Source organism: Dromiciops gliroides, chromosome 6 (assembly GCF_019393635.1).
Source record: "Dromiciops gliroides isolate mDroGli1 chromosome 6, mDroGli1.pri, whole genome shotgun sequence".
Classification (NCBI taxonomy): domain Eukaryota; kingdom Metazoa; phylum Chordata; class Mammalia; order Microbiotheria; family Microbiotheriidae; genus Dromiciops; species Dromiciops gliroides.
Genome location: NC_057866.1, coordinates 260,013,209 through 260,030,869, shown reverse-complemented (window position 1 = coordinate 260,030,869; position 17,661 = coordinate 260,013,209). Strand labels below are relative to the sequence as shown.

The 17,661-nt window shown below is 39.2% G+C and overlaps 1 protein-coding gene across 1 annotated transcript in view; it reads left to right on the top strand.

Moving 5' to 3' along the window:
- Positions 1–10,325: 10,325 nt before the first annotated feature.
- PARM1 (prostate androgen-regulated mucin-like protein 1) overlaps positions 10,326–17,661 on the top strand; it is a 131,723-nt gene continuing 124,387 nt past the window's right edge. The window contains exon 1 of the mRNA XM_043970652.1: positions 10,326–10,681. Coding sequence (XP_043826587.1) covers positions 10,639–10,681 — 43 coding nt within the window. The 5' untranslated portion in view covers positions 10,326–10,638. The remainder of the gene's footprint in view (positions 10,682–17,661) is intronic.

The following is a 17,661-nucleotide window of genomic DNA, read 5'->3' as shown; positions in this document are numbered from 1 at the left end:
GGAAGTCTAGTCAAGCTTATGGAAACCTCAGAATAATGTTTGTAGGTGCATAAAACAAAACACATAGGATTACAAAGGACACCAATTATCCTGAAATACAGTTATCTAAATACTTAAAAAACACACATACAAATTTACAAATTCTTACTCTCCAGGTTAAGAACCCCTGATAAAAGACAGAAAGAAAATATGCTAGTCAACTTTGAGTAACACATATCATTATATCAGAGTCACAACTGTAAAGTGGAAGGTATAGACACTTAATTGGCACTAACAACTGAACTACAAACATTGTCTGGGTAACCCTCAAGGTAAAATGATTTCTAAAACCTGTACTTAGACTAAAAAAATATCCTCCAAGAAATCAAGTGCCAAAGTGCTTTTCAGATACTTCATGACATAAACTAACCTATTTGAAATTGCCCTAAATAAACTTACATTGCATTAAAGAATGCCATAATTATCCCCTAAGTATATGGTCTCTGCCTCCATGGCAACCAAAGTAGAGATGCTAAGGCCCTCAGTCACCGTGCTGATTAGATTAAAAAACACAGGGACACAAGGGTCCAAGCATTTGGGGGGCGGGGGGAGAGACTTGATTAGCAAATTGAATTTACAAAGTCTCACCAGGAAGCCAGTGGAAGAATTGCCATTTATGGGTTGTACTGTTTCTCCCTCCCAAAAGAAAATGAGGAATTAATGGAAACAAAAGAACAACAACAAAATTTGTATATACAGCTTTCTGAGAATGGGAGATAGCATCATGGAATTTAGAGCTAGAAAGGACCTTAGAGAGATAGGGGAAATAGCTATGGATATAGTAAATGACAAAGGAGAATGAGTATTGAAACCTAGGACTTCTGACTCCCAAGCTAATTCTTTTTATCCTACACCATCCATTCTTCCTGAGCAAGGACAAAACACACGAACTAAATCAGTTCGGTTCGGTTATCATTCATTAACCATCTACTATGTGCCTGGCATTGCTCAAAGTGCTGGAGTTACAAAGATGAAAAATAATCTTTCAAGATGCTCATAATCTCATTAAGGAGATAACTGTGATACAAGATGGGATGGGATAAAGGGAAAGAAAAGATAAAGATAATGTGCTCTAAGAAAATAAAAGGAAGGAGAAATCACTTTCCAATGGGGCCAATCCCGGAAGGGATCATGGTCAGGATATTATCTGAGCTGGGACATAAAAGAAGCAAAAGACTTCAATTGGCAGAGAGGTGGAGGAAACATATTTCAGGCATTAGGGTATGGAATGCATAAACAAGAAAGAAGAAGGGACAAGATGTGATGAGATCCAGGACTCAGGAAAATTATTCTGGCAGCTATGCACAAGATGTTTTGGAGAAAGAAAAAAATGAAAGCAAATTGGGAGTCCAGGTGATAGGTGATTAGGGCTTGAGCTCAGGGCCTGATTCTGAAAGTGAAAGATACTGAGGAGGTAGAAGAGACTGAGCTTAAAAAGTTAGGGTGAGGGGAAGCTAGGTGGGGCAGTGGATAGAGCACCGACCCTGGAGTCAGGAGGACTTGAGTTCAAATCCGGCCTCAGACACTTGACACGTACTAGCTGTGTGACCCTGGGCAAGTCACTTAACCCCAATTGCCTCACCAAAAAAAAAAAAAAAAGTTAGGGTGAAATGGAGGAAGGAAAACAATTATGAGGTTTCAATTGGGTAGCTCTATCAACAGAAACAGGAAAGTATCAGAGATATACCTGCATAAGTAGCTGCTAAATTAAAGAACAAAAGATTAAAAACAAAAACAAAAAAGAAGAAAATACTATCCAATTATTTGCTTCATGGCAAAAGTAGTATTAGTATGAGTCCCGAGCCCCTGCATTTTGACATAATCCTATAGAATGAATTGTGATATAGCCATTCAATACTCTAATATCCAACTTCCTTTAGCCTTCTGGTAGCCTTGGTGAGAGTCCATGACCATCTGAGCAAAGTAATAAATGACTGAAGAATATCTTGGCACATATATACTTGCAATACCAACCTTGGCAAAGTCTGAACTCCCATGGGTGATCTTTCATCACCATCCCTTGCTTTTGTAGACAACATTATATAATTCATACATCATTAAAGCAAGAGTCAAAAGATCTAGATTCCTGCCTGGGTACAAGGTACCCAACCACTTCTAAAATAGATTGACTCTTTTTAAAAATAAAATAACATCTGTTCTACCTAATTTATGAAGTTATTGTGAAAAACATAAAATAATGTATGTGTAATCTTGAAAAGCATATAAAATAACTGGAAAGTCAACAAATAAACCAATTTAAAATACTCATAAAAGATGGAAATAATTTGCTTCATAGGTGAGTTCACCCCATTTATATTCACAGTTATGATTACTTCTATGATTTATTCTTTCATCCACTCATGATTTAGGATTTCATTATTGAGCCTCCATTTGGGTCTAGGTATTTTGTCTGTGCTCCCTGAACCGAAAATTTGTTTTATTGCATTATAGTCCTTAGGTGACATATTTATTATTTTTAGCTTTTTACATAAGAGAAACTTATTCCCATGTAGGCAATTATGTGAAGCTTAATCCATAGTGTTTTGGGTCTGTTTCAGGTCCACATGTCCACCATTACTTTGATTTGACTTCTGCTTTCATCTTTGCCTTCTTGTGTGCATTGAGAAAGACATTTCTTAAAATTCTCCATTGAGAGAAATTAATATTATACTATTATTTTAATATGTGATTAATTTTTCCTCCTATTTCTGTTAAGACCCAACTCCTGAATAGGTCAGGCAGTTTTAGAAGAGTGTAACTGAGTCAGGTAATCTCCCAGCCCCAAGGCATCTACCTGGTTAGAGATCCTTGCTTTTTCTTTACTTTGTAAACAAAAGCCAGCCTCCTTGTCTCTTTGTCCTGGATCCCCTCTATTAGCATTTAGGTCAACCCAACTCTTGAAGGAGAAAACTACCCAGAGATGTTCAGATAGAAATGGCTTCCTCTGAAAGATGCCTTGAGGCTACTGAACCTCACCATCTAACCACATTCTCAGCAGGAGGAGCTAAAGACTTTTAGCCTACCTCCTCATTAAATGTCCACCAATCAGACTTGGAATACACTTGTTAGTGCCCCTGAATTCCTCTGAGAAGGTACACATCTGGTTTAAGGCATTTCAGAATCTCCCTTGGTAACTTTTGTTACCAAGAGAAACCACTGACCGTCAATTTACTGATTGCTAGCCAGCCACTGTGCCACCTAGCTGCCCCAATATATTTTATTTCTATGGAGATATTTTCTTTCAATGCTATTGCTCTTTGCTTCTCTTCCAGATTATTCCTTACTTATTTTATTTATATTATCAATCAGTTATCTTCTCTTTTGTTTCTTTGGTGAGACATGCCACCATGGATTCAAGTCTTTCTATTCTGCCAATTATTTCTGATGTGTGAGCCATAAGTTCTGTTTTTACAATTTTTATTTCTCTTTTAAACATATTCAGAAACATCTTTCCATTATATCTTGAGAATTCACAGGTTCTTCTGCCTTATCACATGTTGAGTAATTTTCCTTTGTCTTGCAATATTTATTCATAGATTTCTGGGATCTTTTACCGGATCTAGAAGCCATATTCCCTTCTGTTATTAATATCTTTCCTGTTTGTTTTTCTGCTCATATTCAAGGTCTTTAATTGAGTTTTCTTCCTTTTTTCACCTTTTAGTCTCCTATTGCTCACTTTCTGACTCCTTTCCCTTCAAGCATAATTCCACTAGGGTCCTGACCTCAAAGCTACGTCAGCTTCCTCCCATACTAGACTATTCATGGTTCGCAAGCTGTGGTCTCTGACCCAAGTAACTTCTTTTTTTTTTTTTCAGGGCAATGAGGGTTAAGTGACTTGCCCAGGGTCACACAGCTAGTAAGTGTCAAGTGTCTGAGGCTGGATTTGAACTCAGGTACTCCTGAATCCAGGGCCAGTGCGTTATCCACTGCGCCATCTAGCCGCCCCCCAAGTAACTTTTAGTAAGATACAAATGGTCTTGTCTGGATGCTAGAGTCTTTCCTTCTGGCTTAGTCGAGTGCCATATTGCCCCAGTTCTCTCTACATCTCAGTTCTCTCACTGAGCTCTGTTGTAGCACAGAGCCCTGCACACTATACACTGATATCACAGCCTGAACAAGCCTCCGCCTTTTTATTTCTAAAGCATTGGGAAGAGGTGGGTAGGGTGGGGTTCTGTAGCAACTCTGTGGGTCAGTTGGCTTGTGTAGCCACAAGGTGGGTAGTGAGGGGAGAGAGCACTTGAGTGAACATGTTAGAGATGAGGGTGCTATTTGCTCCTGGCTAGACCCTCAATCCCAGTGTCAATAAACCTTTCTATCTGTCTCCCTATGGTACTTGAGCTGGAAAAATGATTCACTGTGATTTTTTTTTCCTCAGATCTCCCAGCATTTTGTGAAGTTTTCTGGATTAGTTATAGAGGAGAGCTCAGCTATACTTCTTTCTTGGCTGGTCTCTCAAATTAGCTTTTTCAAATGGACATTTACTGAAAAGATATAGCACAGAAGTTCAATACCACCCTTCCCCCCCCCAAAAAAAAAAATAAAACAGGGTAAACTTTCATTCCCTGGTACTTTACATCTCATATACTCATTATTCTAAGAAGAGAAAAGAATTAGACACAACCATGCCAAAACCAACAGCACCAAGTTAGTAGCCATTTCTTCCTCTATTGCAGAGAGAGAAATGTAGCCAATTAGTGTCTTTTGTATATCCATTGGGTTCTCTTTCAGTAACTATTTTAAAACTTTTCCTCATCAGACAGTAAGCAGACCAGAAACATTCAGAGAAGAATACCTAAACATGTTCTGAATTGGGGCAGGTCACTACATCTCACTATAGGTCACTACAACAATTACCACATGCCTTGAAACCAGGCAAAGCTAACAGCATTTGCTCAATGGACTTGGCCTCTGTTGAGTAATTCCCCTATTAAAACCCTACTAACCAAGTGGTCTCAGCCATACCTGAGTGAGGCCAATCTGTTGTTTTAAGCTCAGTATCAGACTTAAATGAGATTCTAGCAGACTAACATACATACATATACATGTATATACATGCACACACATATAAATATATATATATATATATATACATATATATATACAAAGTTTGCTTAACAGTAGCATGCAAAAGATATCCAGCAAAGATATGTCACTGATTTACTTAGGCACAATTCCTCTGCTATGTCACAATAGTATATCTAGTCAGCAGTATATATATGTCAATCCTGGGGAGCCCTCAATTACTCATGCATTGTGCTTTTGTACTGAAGCAACCAGGAAGGTAAATTAATGATTTATTTAAGCCTTGGTCCCCAGGATCAGATCAAACTTGAGGATGGCTTCACTGCTTTTTAGTAAGAATCTAGTATCGTCTACATGCCAGAGATCTTAGTTTGTTTTGTTCCTACAAAAAAGGGAAGGATAAAACAAAGAAAGAGAAATATAGATTAATATCACTAATTAATATTGATTCAAAGATTTTATATAAAATATTGACAGAAAGACTTGGCAAAATACCCAAAAAATAGTCATTATCATAAAACTGAATTTATTATACATATAATCAAGGATGGTTCAACAGTATGAAAACAATATAAATAAACATATAAGATCTTCCAAACCCACATACTTATATCAACAGAAGCAAATAAAAATTTTAACAATCATGTATGCTTTTAAAAATACAAAAATATAAACAAAGAATGCCTTTCTAAAGTCATAATAACACTATATCCAAACCCAAAAGCTAGGATCAAATGAAATGGGCAGACAGTAGTTTTCTCAATAAATATAGGAGCAAAGTAAGGACACTCCTTTCCCTGTTGTTGTTTGACATAGTTATTGAGATGCCAGAAATAGTTTTTAAAAAATAAAGGTATATGTGTAGTCAAAGAGAAGGCAAAACTATTTCTATTTGTTGAAGACAATGAAGTTTATGTAGAAAATACTAGAGAATCAACAAAGAAATTAGACTAAGAAAATATCTGCATTGATAACATTTCTACATAGCAATAATTAAACCCAGGAAAAAATTATATAAAATGGAAATTTCATTTAAATTAATTACAAAATACATAAAACATCTGGAAGTCAAACTACCAAGGTACACTCAAAAAGCTACATGGGTACAATTAAAATTCACCTTAAAGAAATAAAGGATGATATAAATAACTGGAGAGATATTCAATGCTAATGGCTAAGCTACAACAGTATTTTTTTTTAATGTACCTAAATTAACTTTCAGATTTAATGCTATACTAATTAAACTGTCAAAGGAATATTTCATAGCATTAGATAAAATAATAAAATCCATGAATGAATAAAAGTTCTAGAGGAGGGACTACTGCTTCCAAAACTCAAATTTTATAAATCAATAAACATCAAAACCCTTTGGTATTGGTTTAAAAGTTAGCACCAACAACACAAAAGTTGATCAGTAAAACAGACTAGATAATGATGACTTATACTCAATCGAACCTAACCTAGTAGTGTTCAATAAATTTAAGAATAGAAATCACTCAAGGATGAACTTACTAATTGATTAAAATTAGTAGGAAAAATGGAAAATTTTAACAGAAACTAGGTTTAGACCAACAACTTACAGCATATACCACAATAAGTTCACACTACTTAAAAAAAAATGGAAGAGAACAAATCACATGTCACACATAGTGATGGCTAGGGAAAAATTCCTAACCAAACAAGGATTAGAAAACATAGTTTTGATGATATGTGTAACTTCTCCCCCTCACCCCCCCAAAAAAACCCCACACCTGATATGTGTAAATTCTTTTTCAAGTGTCCCCAATAGAAGCCATAAAATCCCACCTTTTGCCAAAAGCTTTCCCCAACCCCTCTTAAATCCAGTGCTTTTGTTCTCTTAATTATGTCCTATTTATCCTGTACATACCCTGGTTGTACATATTTAGTTGCACGTTGTCTCCCCTATTAGATTATAAGCAACTTGAGGGCTGGGGCTACCTTTTGCCTCTTTCTGAATCCCCAATGCAGAGCACATTGTCTGACACATAGCACATGCATCAGAGTGTTGATTGATTGATTGATTCATTCATTGATTGATTGATTGACTGATTGATTGAATAGAATGTGTAGGATTGGGCAGTTTGAGCTGTCAGTCTTTATAGCAACTGAGAAGAGAGAAACAATGGAAATGACAGAAAAAAGAGTAAAGATAAATTTTCTTAGAAGAACTGTCAACTGTTCTTTGATAAAGAGATATTATAAAGGGAATCTCATAAAGACTTTTAAGAATGATAAATAGAGAGAATCTGGAGAGGACAGAGAAAACATAAGCGCATTCTTTCTTTATCAAACTATTGTAACCTTTATCTTTTGAAGAGGTTGAATAGAATTCTTGCAATGAGATTTTCTTTGGTAAGTCAAATGAACAAAATATTGTTGGACTACTTCCAGAAGTGAAGAGAACACATCTGCAATTACAGTAATACAATTTGTAATAACATCTTTCTCACAGCTAAAATATTGTACTTGTTTGCTATTTAATTGTTAATAAATTGCATATTTAATTATTAAGCTATTGATTTAATTATTTAATGCTGAAAGAGTCAGGATTTTAATGTTTAGAGATAGGAGTAACTACTTACAGAAAAGAAGTTTTCTCCAGATTACCAAATACTTAATATTTGGTGAGCTAGAGTGGGACTCTGAGCTTATTTTATTAGCTGTAAAAGATGTTGAAATTATATTAATTATTGACCAAATATCTAAACATAGTCCTGGATTATTCTATAACTCAGGATGATGGGATTAAATATAACTGGAATGAGGAGGTGACTGAAAAGTGAAATCGATGGTGGATATAGTTCCTAAGGACTAATTCCTAAACCCCTGCTAACCATAAAATTGTAAAAGTTTTACAAGAACAAAATCAGTTATCTAAGATAAGCATAGAAGTAATGCATTTTATCTGCATCAAATATCTCTGATAAAATTCAGCTAACTAAAATATATAGGAAAGTGATACAAACACATAATACCAAAAAGCCATTCCCTATCAGAGAATAAAGAATAAAAACATTTTTAAAAATTATGTGAAGTACTAATAACCATATAAAAGATGGCTCTGAATCACTAATGATAAGTGAAAATCACAATAGCTTTGAGGATTCAGCTCACACCTACCAAATTGTCAAAGATTACCCCCAAAATGAGAATATTAGGTATTGGAGGGGCTGTAGAGAGAAAAGAACACAGATTCATTCTGTAGAGCTCTGAATTGGTCCAGTCATTCTGGACAGCAATTTGGAATTATGCTAAGAAAGTACTCATAAACTTTAGCCCAGAGGTTTCAAGGTGAAGCTATAATATACCCAATGGAATGGAAAAGCATGTATTAAGTGCTAGGTTCTGGGAATGCAAATGAAACAGCCCATGCTCTAAGGGAGTTCACATTCTAATTAGGGGAAACGATGCATACAGCAGAGTTCAGATTCAGGGCAGATGGAAAGGCCATGTGGTCTTGAAGATGTAGTGGCAGTTGACAAGGTCCAGGAGTCCTTTGGACGTGACCGTGGGAGATCCAACATAGAAAGGTCCCAGATGTCCTGCAGTAAATATAGAAATACTTTTTATAGAAGCAAAGAACTGGAAACAAAGTAGGTATCCTTTGATCGGTGAATGGCTAAGCAAACCTGGTACATAAAAATGATGTAAGAAATTATGAATATGAAGAATACAAGGAGTCATAGGAAGACTTATGAACTCAGAGAAGGTGAAGTCAGCAAAACTAGAAAAACAAAAACTACAAGATGCAAGCAGAAAAAAAGGCAACAAAAATCAAAGCTTAATGCTACATGATGTTAAGAAATATGAGAATGTACTTTCCTGTTTTCTTTACCTAGGAGAGACTCTGGATGTGGACTATATGGCTTATGCCAATGGACTTGATTGATGAGCTGAATGGTTTTATTGACTTGCTGATTTTTTCTCATTTTTTTCTTTTATTTTATAAAGGATGGCTCTGAAAGTGGGAGGGGTGAGTTATTTTGGGAAATGAAAGTGATATTTAAGGTAAGGCATTAAGAATTTAGACTTATTGTGCTGAGCATTGGACATGCCAAATACAAGATGTCACTGTCCTCCAGAAGCCTTGCACTAATGGGGGGAAAAAAAAACAGCACACAAAAGGGAGCTTTAAAGGGATTGGGGTGGGGACGTACCACCACGGGGGCATGGCGTCCAAGTTGAAAAGTCAGACCAAAAAAAATGATGAATAACCTAGGGCACTCACAAAATGAAGCTCCCCATGTCCCACCTCACCAGTTGGAGAATGGGGACCAGCATGGTGCAGGGATATTTCAGGGTGAGGAGATCACAAGTACTGAAACAGCTGAAAAACTGCCCGCCAAGTCCAATAAATCAGAAGCAAAGCCAAGAGGGCAGTGGACACTGGCCAGCCTGTGCCCCTCCTGAAAATATGGATTACAATGGAAATAGAGGAAAATGTGCCAAGTTCTATGCAGAATCCTATTTCCAGAAGCATCTTCAACCTGCCAAGATGAATCTGCTCGGAGGGTCATCTGTTTTCCTCACCAGCTTGCCCACGCATGGGCCTTGGGACCCAAGACTCTTTCTCCAAACTCTGCATGTGCTCCTTGGTGGGAGACCGCATTGGAAAGGAGAAGCCTCTAGCACAATGTAATTGCATTTTCCTCCGGACAGCGATTTGTTCCCTCCTTCAGGAAGGAAGATCCTTTAGTGCCTCCGTTTCACTAGACAAACACTGCAGCAGTAATGACTGGTAGTGCATCTGGCTGCTTGTGTGAACATTTATTATGCATAAATAGAGTACTGCAATGATCTTGGCGTATTGGTGGACAGCAGGTGATCAGCTGAGTTGGGGACTGTGCACCTAGGACTCTGCATCTGACCAGATGACCCTGAGAAAATGTGAAATGCAAAGCAGGCAAACAAATGTCCTGGGACCTGGGTGAATGGAAAGGTCTGGGACGCTCGAAAGAAGAAAGTGTACAAGAGACAGGGACTGTACAGAAAGGAATGCTAGGTTTGTGTTGAATGGATCACATCCACGTGAGAGAAGCCCCCCAGGTGGAGGCTCAGTGACAGGGCAAGGACGGACAGGAGTCCCTAGCCCAGCCAGGGACCTGCATCCTCACTGTCCAGCAGAGGCCGCCCTGGGCCGGAGCTCCCGGGACCCAGGCGTCTTCGGGAGGGGAGGGGACGGGAGCGCAGGACCGGGAGAGGAGAGAAAGGATCGGGTTGACTTTGTCATCACAGTCCAGGCCAGCGGGAGGGACTGGCGAGTGGGAGGGGTTTCACTGCAGCAGAGCGGCGGCGGCGGCAGAGGCAGCGGCGGAGCCAGTGCTGGGCTGGGATGGAGCAGAAGCTCGCCGGGCACCGGAGGGCAGATCACTGAGTGCGCCCGCTGCCGCGGACCTGAGCCCCGAGCCTTTTGGACTGTGCGCGCAGACGAGATCGCTCGGGACTAGGGAAGCAACCTGCCTCCCGTGGCCAGTCTCTCTCAGGGGGCGCCTCACTCCACGGAGGAAGAAGAGCTGGAGCTCTGAGAGGAGCCCAGGCCAGAGCTCTAGGGGTACCATGGTCTGCCACACTTTCTTTACCCTGCTCGTCTTCGCGACAGGTACTTTGGCTTAAGTTCTCTGGGGAAAGAGATGGGTTAGGGTTTTGGGGGCGGTGAAATGAACTCCGCCACGTACAAATTCGCTTCTATTTTCCTTCGCGTGTCTAGGATCTCGGCGTGCGTGTGCACAGAGGCGTGTGTCTGTGTGTCTGTGTGTGTGTGTGTGCACGCTTGGACCTGAAAGGGGGGGGGGGCGACCAAGGCAGAATGGGGGTAGACTTGAACTTCGGTCTGTACCCGAGTCTGGGTATTTGAGGACTGGCTGTGACATTGACATAGTGGATACTTAGGACAGACTGGCCCAGGGAAGAAAGAACAGGTGGGCGCTCACCCGCGCGACTTCCATTCCCAGAGCCCAGAGACTGCGTGGGCTCCCCGGGGCCGGCAGCGGGGGGCATGGAGGCGGGGATGGGCCGTCACATCGCGGAGCGAAGCGGGCAAAGATGAGGCGCCTCTACTACCTGGGACGGCGTGGGTGCGAGAAGTTTCCTCCCTTATAGGAGGGGATGGGACGGCCAGGGAGGGCGATGGCATGGGATCCGAAGGGCCAGGCTCCGCCGTTCCCAGGGGCTGCCGGCTCCCGCCTTGACTCTTGGGGCTGCCGATACTGAAGCCGAGCAGCAGCTCCCTGAGAACCGTAGGAGAGAAGGAAGCGAGAATTGCGGTTGCCTATCTCAGAGGGGGAGAGGTCCTTCCACTTACGGGCTCGGTACAAGCAGGACAGCGCACTAAGTCATTGCCCTCTCCCCCTCCTCCCAGCGCCTCCCCCCCCCCCCCAGCCCAACCTCCCACTCCCCGCCCTCTCCCGAGCCTGGGGAACCACCCGCACCATCCCTACCTGCCTCTGCCGGCTAAGAAGAGCTCGCTAGATACGGACGGGGTGGGCAAGCTAAAGCCCAGGAAAATAACAGCTAATTAAGAGCCGAGTGGGTCGTACTTCTCTGAGAAATAGCAAAGGAAGCCGGTCTCTTACCTTCGGGTAGATGAGGGAAAAACCCCAAACCGAAAACAATAACCAGAAAGTTATGCGCTGGAGGACTTCAGAGGATAGCGCTGAGTCAGGAGTCAACCCACCAACTTTCAAATTCCTCCCGAGCCACTTAACTCCCTGTGTGACTTCTGCCTGCTTCCTCTCTGTAAAAGGAGGGTGTTGGCGTTAATGATCTCTTAGGTCCCTTCTACCTCCAAGAGGTGTGATTGATATGATCAACTTGGGACAAGCCTAGATAATACTTCAACTTCCTTCATTCTTGGGCCAATCTTTTCTCGTCGGTTATTAATGAGAGGTAGCACGTGTAGAGTGCTTTAGGATTTGCAAATATCTCATTTGATTCTCACCCACAATCCTGGGAAGGGAGGTGCTCTTATTATCCTATTTTACAGATGAGGAAACTGAGGCAGGCAGAAGTTCAATGGCTGCTTAGGGACTCACAGCTAGTAAGAGTCTGAGGTCCAATTTGAACTCACAGCCTCTCGATTCTGAGTCTAGTACTCTATTCCCTGCCTTTTATTAAATTGGCAAGTAGAATTTTAGGCCCAATTTTAAAATCGGAGGCTTTCAGAGATTGTTAAAGGAAGAAGGGATTTTAGAGAACAACTGTCCAACCCTTTCATTTTCCTGAGAAAGAAACTGAGTCCCAGAAACTTGAAGCGACTTGTCCAAAGTCACACAACTAGTGCAGAGCAGATTTGGGGCAGAAATAGTGGTTTCCTAACTCCTAGTTCACTGAGGACAAAAATGGTCGTTTGAAGGTGACTTCAGACCACAAAACCCTGTGCCTTCTGCACTCAGGAAGGCTTCAATGGCTGCTTTTCCGCCCTTAGTCGTATCTATATATCGCTAGTTAATTGATATATATTTGGGCACTCTGTTGGCTAGCCATTTGCAGCAAAACAGGAGGAAGGAGGCATAGGTTTCTCTGAATATGGGAGAGATTCCATTCTAAGGAACCATAGCAGCAAAAATAGTAAGAGTCATATGATTCTTTAATTCTTTTATTAGCAACTGGAAAATCATTCACAAAAGAAACATTTCTTTATCCAAAAGCCATAAAAAAAGAATCCCAGATCATAAAAAGAGAATTTAAGAAATCAATGGCATATGATCAATTACATACTGCATATATATACACACACATACATATATATTTTGTATTATGGTATTGAAATTGCCCTTGTTTGTTTCCCCTTCAGAACTGCCTTCTGCTTTCCTCTGTGCATTTAAAAAATATTGAATGTTCTTTTCTTTTGTTTTTGTGCATCATGATCACTACCTCCCAGACTCTCCTCCAACCACCCCCAAAAACCTTTCCTTATAACTATTAAGTGCAGTCAAGAAAAACACATTTGTGTCATATCCGTATTGTCTGAAAATGTTGCTTATTCTGTGCCTACAGTCCATTACCCCTCCGCCAAGAGGTGGAGACATATTTTATCAGCAGTAGTTTGGGATCATAATTGGTCATTGCATTGCTTAGTTTTTAAGTCTTTCAGAATTTTTTTCATTTGTAACATTTTGGTCCTTGCATAAATAATTCCCCTGGCTCTGTTGACTATACTCAATATCAGTTCATGCTGTCTGACTCCCAGATTCCTTTGAATTGGTCACTTTTCTTCATTTGTTATGGTTAAATGGTATTTCATTACCTTCATATAGAAGAAATTACTCATTTCCCAATTGATGAATACCCACTTTCTTTTCAGTTCTTTGCTTCCATAAAATGTGCTTCTATAAATATTTTTGCATATAGGAATCCTTCCCTCTGATTTTGATCCCTTTGGATCAAGGGGCCAGAGGGTATACACAATTTAGTCATTTGACAGACCATAACTCCAAATTGCTTTCCAGAATGGCTGGACCAATTCAAAGTTCCACCAAAGGAACATTAGTGTGACTGTCCTACCACAATCCCTCTGACAATGGTAATTTTCTTCTTTTGTTAACTTTGCCATCTGATAGACATGAGGCAGGATACCAGAATTTGTTTACTGGATATTTCTCTAATTATTCATGATTTGGAATCTTTTTTATTAAGTTACTGATAACTTGCATTTTTTCCCTTGAGAATTGCCTGTTCACATCCTTTGACCATATATCTCCTGGAGTGTGGCTCTTTATATACATACATACATACATACATACATACATACATATACTTATATACTTATATCAATTCCACATATGTTAAATCTCAGACCTTTATCAGGGAAATTTCCCACAAAACTTTTTACATTAACACTTTTCCTTCTAACTGCATTGATTTTGTTTATACACAAACTTTTCAGTTTTGTGCAATCAAAACTGTTCATTTTACTTTCTGTGATCATGTTCACCCTTTGTTATGTCAAGAACTCTTCCCCTGTCCATAAATGAGAAAGGGATGTTTCCATTTTCCTCCTTTAAGAAAAGATATGGACTTTTATATCTAGGTCATATGTCTTTTTGGGGTTTATTATGTATAGCATGAATTGTTGATCTAAGCTTAATTTCTCTCAGACTGCTTTCCAATTTCCCAGCAGTTTCTGTTGAATATTGAATCTCAACCCTAGTCATTTATGTCCTTGAATACTATGGTAATATGTTGAATTGCTCCTGGATCTTGTTAACCTAATCTATTCCATTCATCAGCTTTTCTATTTTTAACTAGATAATAATAATAATAATAATAATAATAATGGCATTAGCCTGTATATAACACTTTAAAGTTTGCAAAGCCTTTGTGTATTTTATCTCTTATGATACAATAATGCTGTAAGTTAAGTGCTATTCTTTTTTTGTTTTTTGTTTTTTGTTTTAGTGAGGCAATTGGGGTTAAGTGACTTGCCCAGAGTCACACAGCTAGTAAGTGTTAAGTGTCTGAGGCTGGACTTGAACTCAGGTACTCCTGACTCCAGGGCCGGTGCTCTATCCAGTTAAGTGCTATTCTTAACCTCATTTTATCAATGAGGAAACTGAGAAAAAAAATTAAGGGACTTTCCTAGGATCATGCAGCAGAATTCAAACTCAGGCCTTTCTGACTTCAAGTCTGCCACTCTAGCCATGGTACCACCCAGATGCTTCAGATTATTGTCATGATTTTTACTTTATGGTATAGTTTGAGATCTGCCTTTCTCCTTACATTTTTTTCATTATATTCATAAAGTTCTTGACCTTTTGTTCCTCCAGATGAATTTCATCATTTTGTCTAGCTCTAGAAAGTAACCCTTTGTTGGTATAGTTGGTATGGAACTAAATTTGTAAATTAATTTAGAGTATGTTTTTAGCACAGCCCAATCATGAACATTTCATACCTTTCCAACTGTCTTCCTTTATTTTTGTAGTTTATAGCTTTATTTATATAATTCCTCTGTGATTAATAAACAGAATCCCAATGATTCATAAAATTCTCCTCAACAGGTCTCTTTTCCCTCTTTGTACAATTCTCAAATGGGAGTTTGTTACAATCCCTGGTTTAACACTGGCAAACCCCACTAGGATGTTGGGGATTATAGACCCCCTGTACAGACCCTGGTATCAGACCTGGTATCAGATGTCTAGATGCTAAATTTACTTTGTGTCATATTGTGTTCACAGTTTCCAGGTGAGACCTATAAGGGTGTGCTAGTAAATGTTTGACAGCTGGCTTTCCAGGAAAATAAAATGTATATTTGACATACTTTTAAATTTAATCTGAACTATTAACATTTTCTCAATAATTTTCTTAAGACATGAATGAATGAATGCTTGAGCGAGTGAGTAAATGAGTGAGTGAATGAGTGAATGAAGCTTTGGTCTGAAGCTTTTACTGATATCCAAGATGTAAATGCTCCATGGGCCATAGCTTGAAAGAGCTGGTGCAGCACACATCAGCCCTACATAGTGACCTTTGAGGACTGGTTCTGACCCCCATTCTATTCTTAAAGACCAGTGCTGGGATCTAGCTTGTTTTTGAGAGGTAATGTGGTATAGTAAGAAAATAATATTGAGTCTGGAGCCAGAGACCTGGGTTACAATCCCTGATTCAACATTAACTAGCTGTGGGACCTGATCAAGTCACTAAAACTCTCAAAGCCTCAGTTCCCTCTTCTCTAAAATATAAATAATAAAGCTTGTAATACTTTCTTCATAAGGTTGTTATAAAGTGTGCTACAAATCTTAAGATGCCATCAACATATGAGTTTTTTTATTGTTACTCACCTCATTTGTACAAGCATAGGTAAGAGTTGAGTAGAATCACTGGAAATAACAGGGTATTTTTTTTTAAAGTTCTGAGTTTGTACTTTGGCGGTAGTTGGGAGTGCAATTTGTCTGGAATTTAAGTCTATTGCACCTGGAAAAAAATTTTAATTAATCCAATTATCCCCTAAGATTGTTTTCAACCAAGAGGAATGTCCATTAGGACCAAAAAATATCCTGGGTGATTATCTCTATCAGAAAAGTACTGGGTAGGGGGGGGGGGGGACAGCTAGGTGGTGCAGTGGATAAAGTATGGGCCCTGGATTCAGGAGGACCTGAGTTCAAATCCAGTTTCAGACACTTGACACTTACTAGCTGTGTGACCCTGGGCAAGTCACTTAACCCTCACTGCCCCACCAAAAAAAGAAAAAAAAAAAGAAAAGTACCGGATCATAAATCATTTATGCTTACATTGGAGAGAATGATTTGGAGGGAGTTGTAAAGAATGGAAAAAGGAATTATTTTATCAGCCATTATTTTTTCTTCTCTCTGCAGTTCTGCCATACCTCCCCATCCTTTTTTTGTTTGTTTTAAGAAAATTTCAGGAAACCAACTCTTTAAAAAAAAAATGAGATTGAATATTCAAATTCTAGGAAAAGGGAAAGGGATATATAGAGAGGCTTTTTTTTTAAAACTGGGAACCAATCCTAACTCTATATCTAGAGCATTTCCCCTTCATTTCTTCATGCTGACATTTTTATACACACTGAAAATAGATATCTATTTTCAACAACGTCACAAATGGGCCTTTGCATTTCCTTTTCACTTTTAAAAAAAGAAAGAAAACTTGTGTGGTTTCTACACCAAAAGAACCAAAGCAGAACACTTTATATATAATAGGTTCTTGATGATTGAATTGTTAAATTGGTTAATGTATTTGAAGAATTTAAAAACTCTCACAGATTTGATTAATGTTGAAGCCAACCTTAATGTCTCAGAATTTTTTTATAAAACACCCTCCTTAATAATACAGAGTGTGGAGTGGTTTTAACCTGATTTGTTACTATAATATTACTATCACATACACATGTATATGTCTATATATTTGTGTGTATGAATATATAATATATATACACATACATATATGTATGTATATGTTACTCAACTCTTCACTTGGACTGTATAGACAGAGCTAGAAATATGACAGTATTGGCACTCTCGTTTACATTTCAACTGTCCTAAGAAGTTAAGAATTGGGGGCAGCTAGGTGACAAAGTAGATAAAGGACCAGCCCTGGATTCAGGACATCCTCAGTTCAAATCCAGCCTCAAACACTTACTAGGTGTGTGACCCTGGGCAAGTTACTTAACCCGCATTGCCCTACTAAAGAAAAGAAAAGAAAAAGGTTAAGAATTCTTTACAATCCTACCAAAAGTTTTGTCAGTTATTTCCTGTGGAAGAGGATGTGTGGGAGGGGAGAAACTTGAGTCAGGGAAACCAATTAAGAGGCTATTATAGGGGGCATCTAGGTGGTGCAGTAGATAAAGTACCAGCCCTGGATTCAGGAGGACCTGAGTTCAAATCTGACCTCAGGCACTTGATGCTTACTAGCTGTGTGACCCTGGGCAAGTCACTTAACCCTCACGGCCCCACACGAAGAAGAAGAAGAAGAAGAAGAAGAAGAAGAAGAAGAAGAAGAAGAAGAAGAAGAAGAAGAAGAAGAAGAAGAAGAAGAAGAAGAAGAAGAAGAAGAAGAAGAAGAAGAAGGATTTTACAATAGTGCAGATGAGAGGTGAGAAGGGTCTGACCTAAGATAATGGCCATA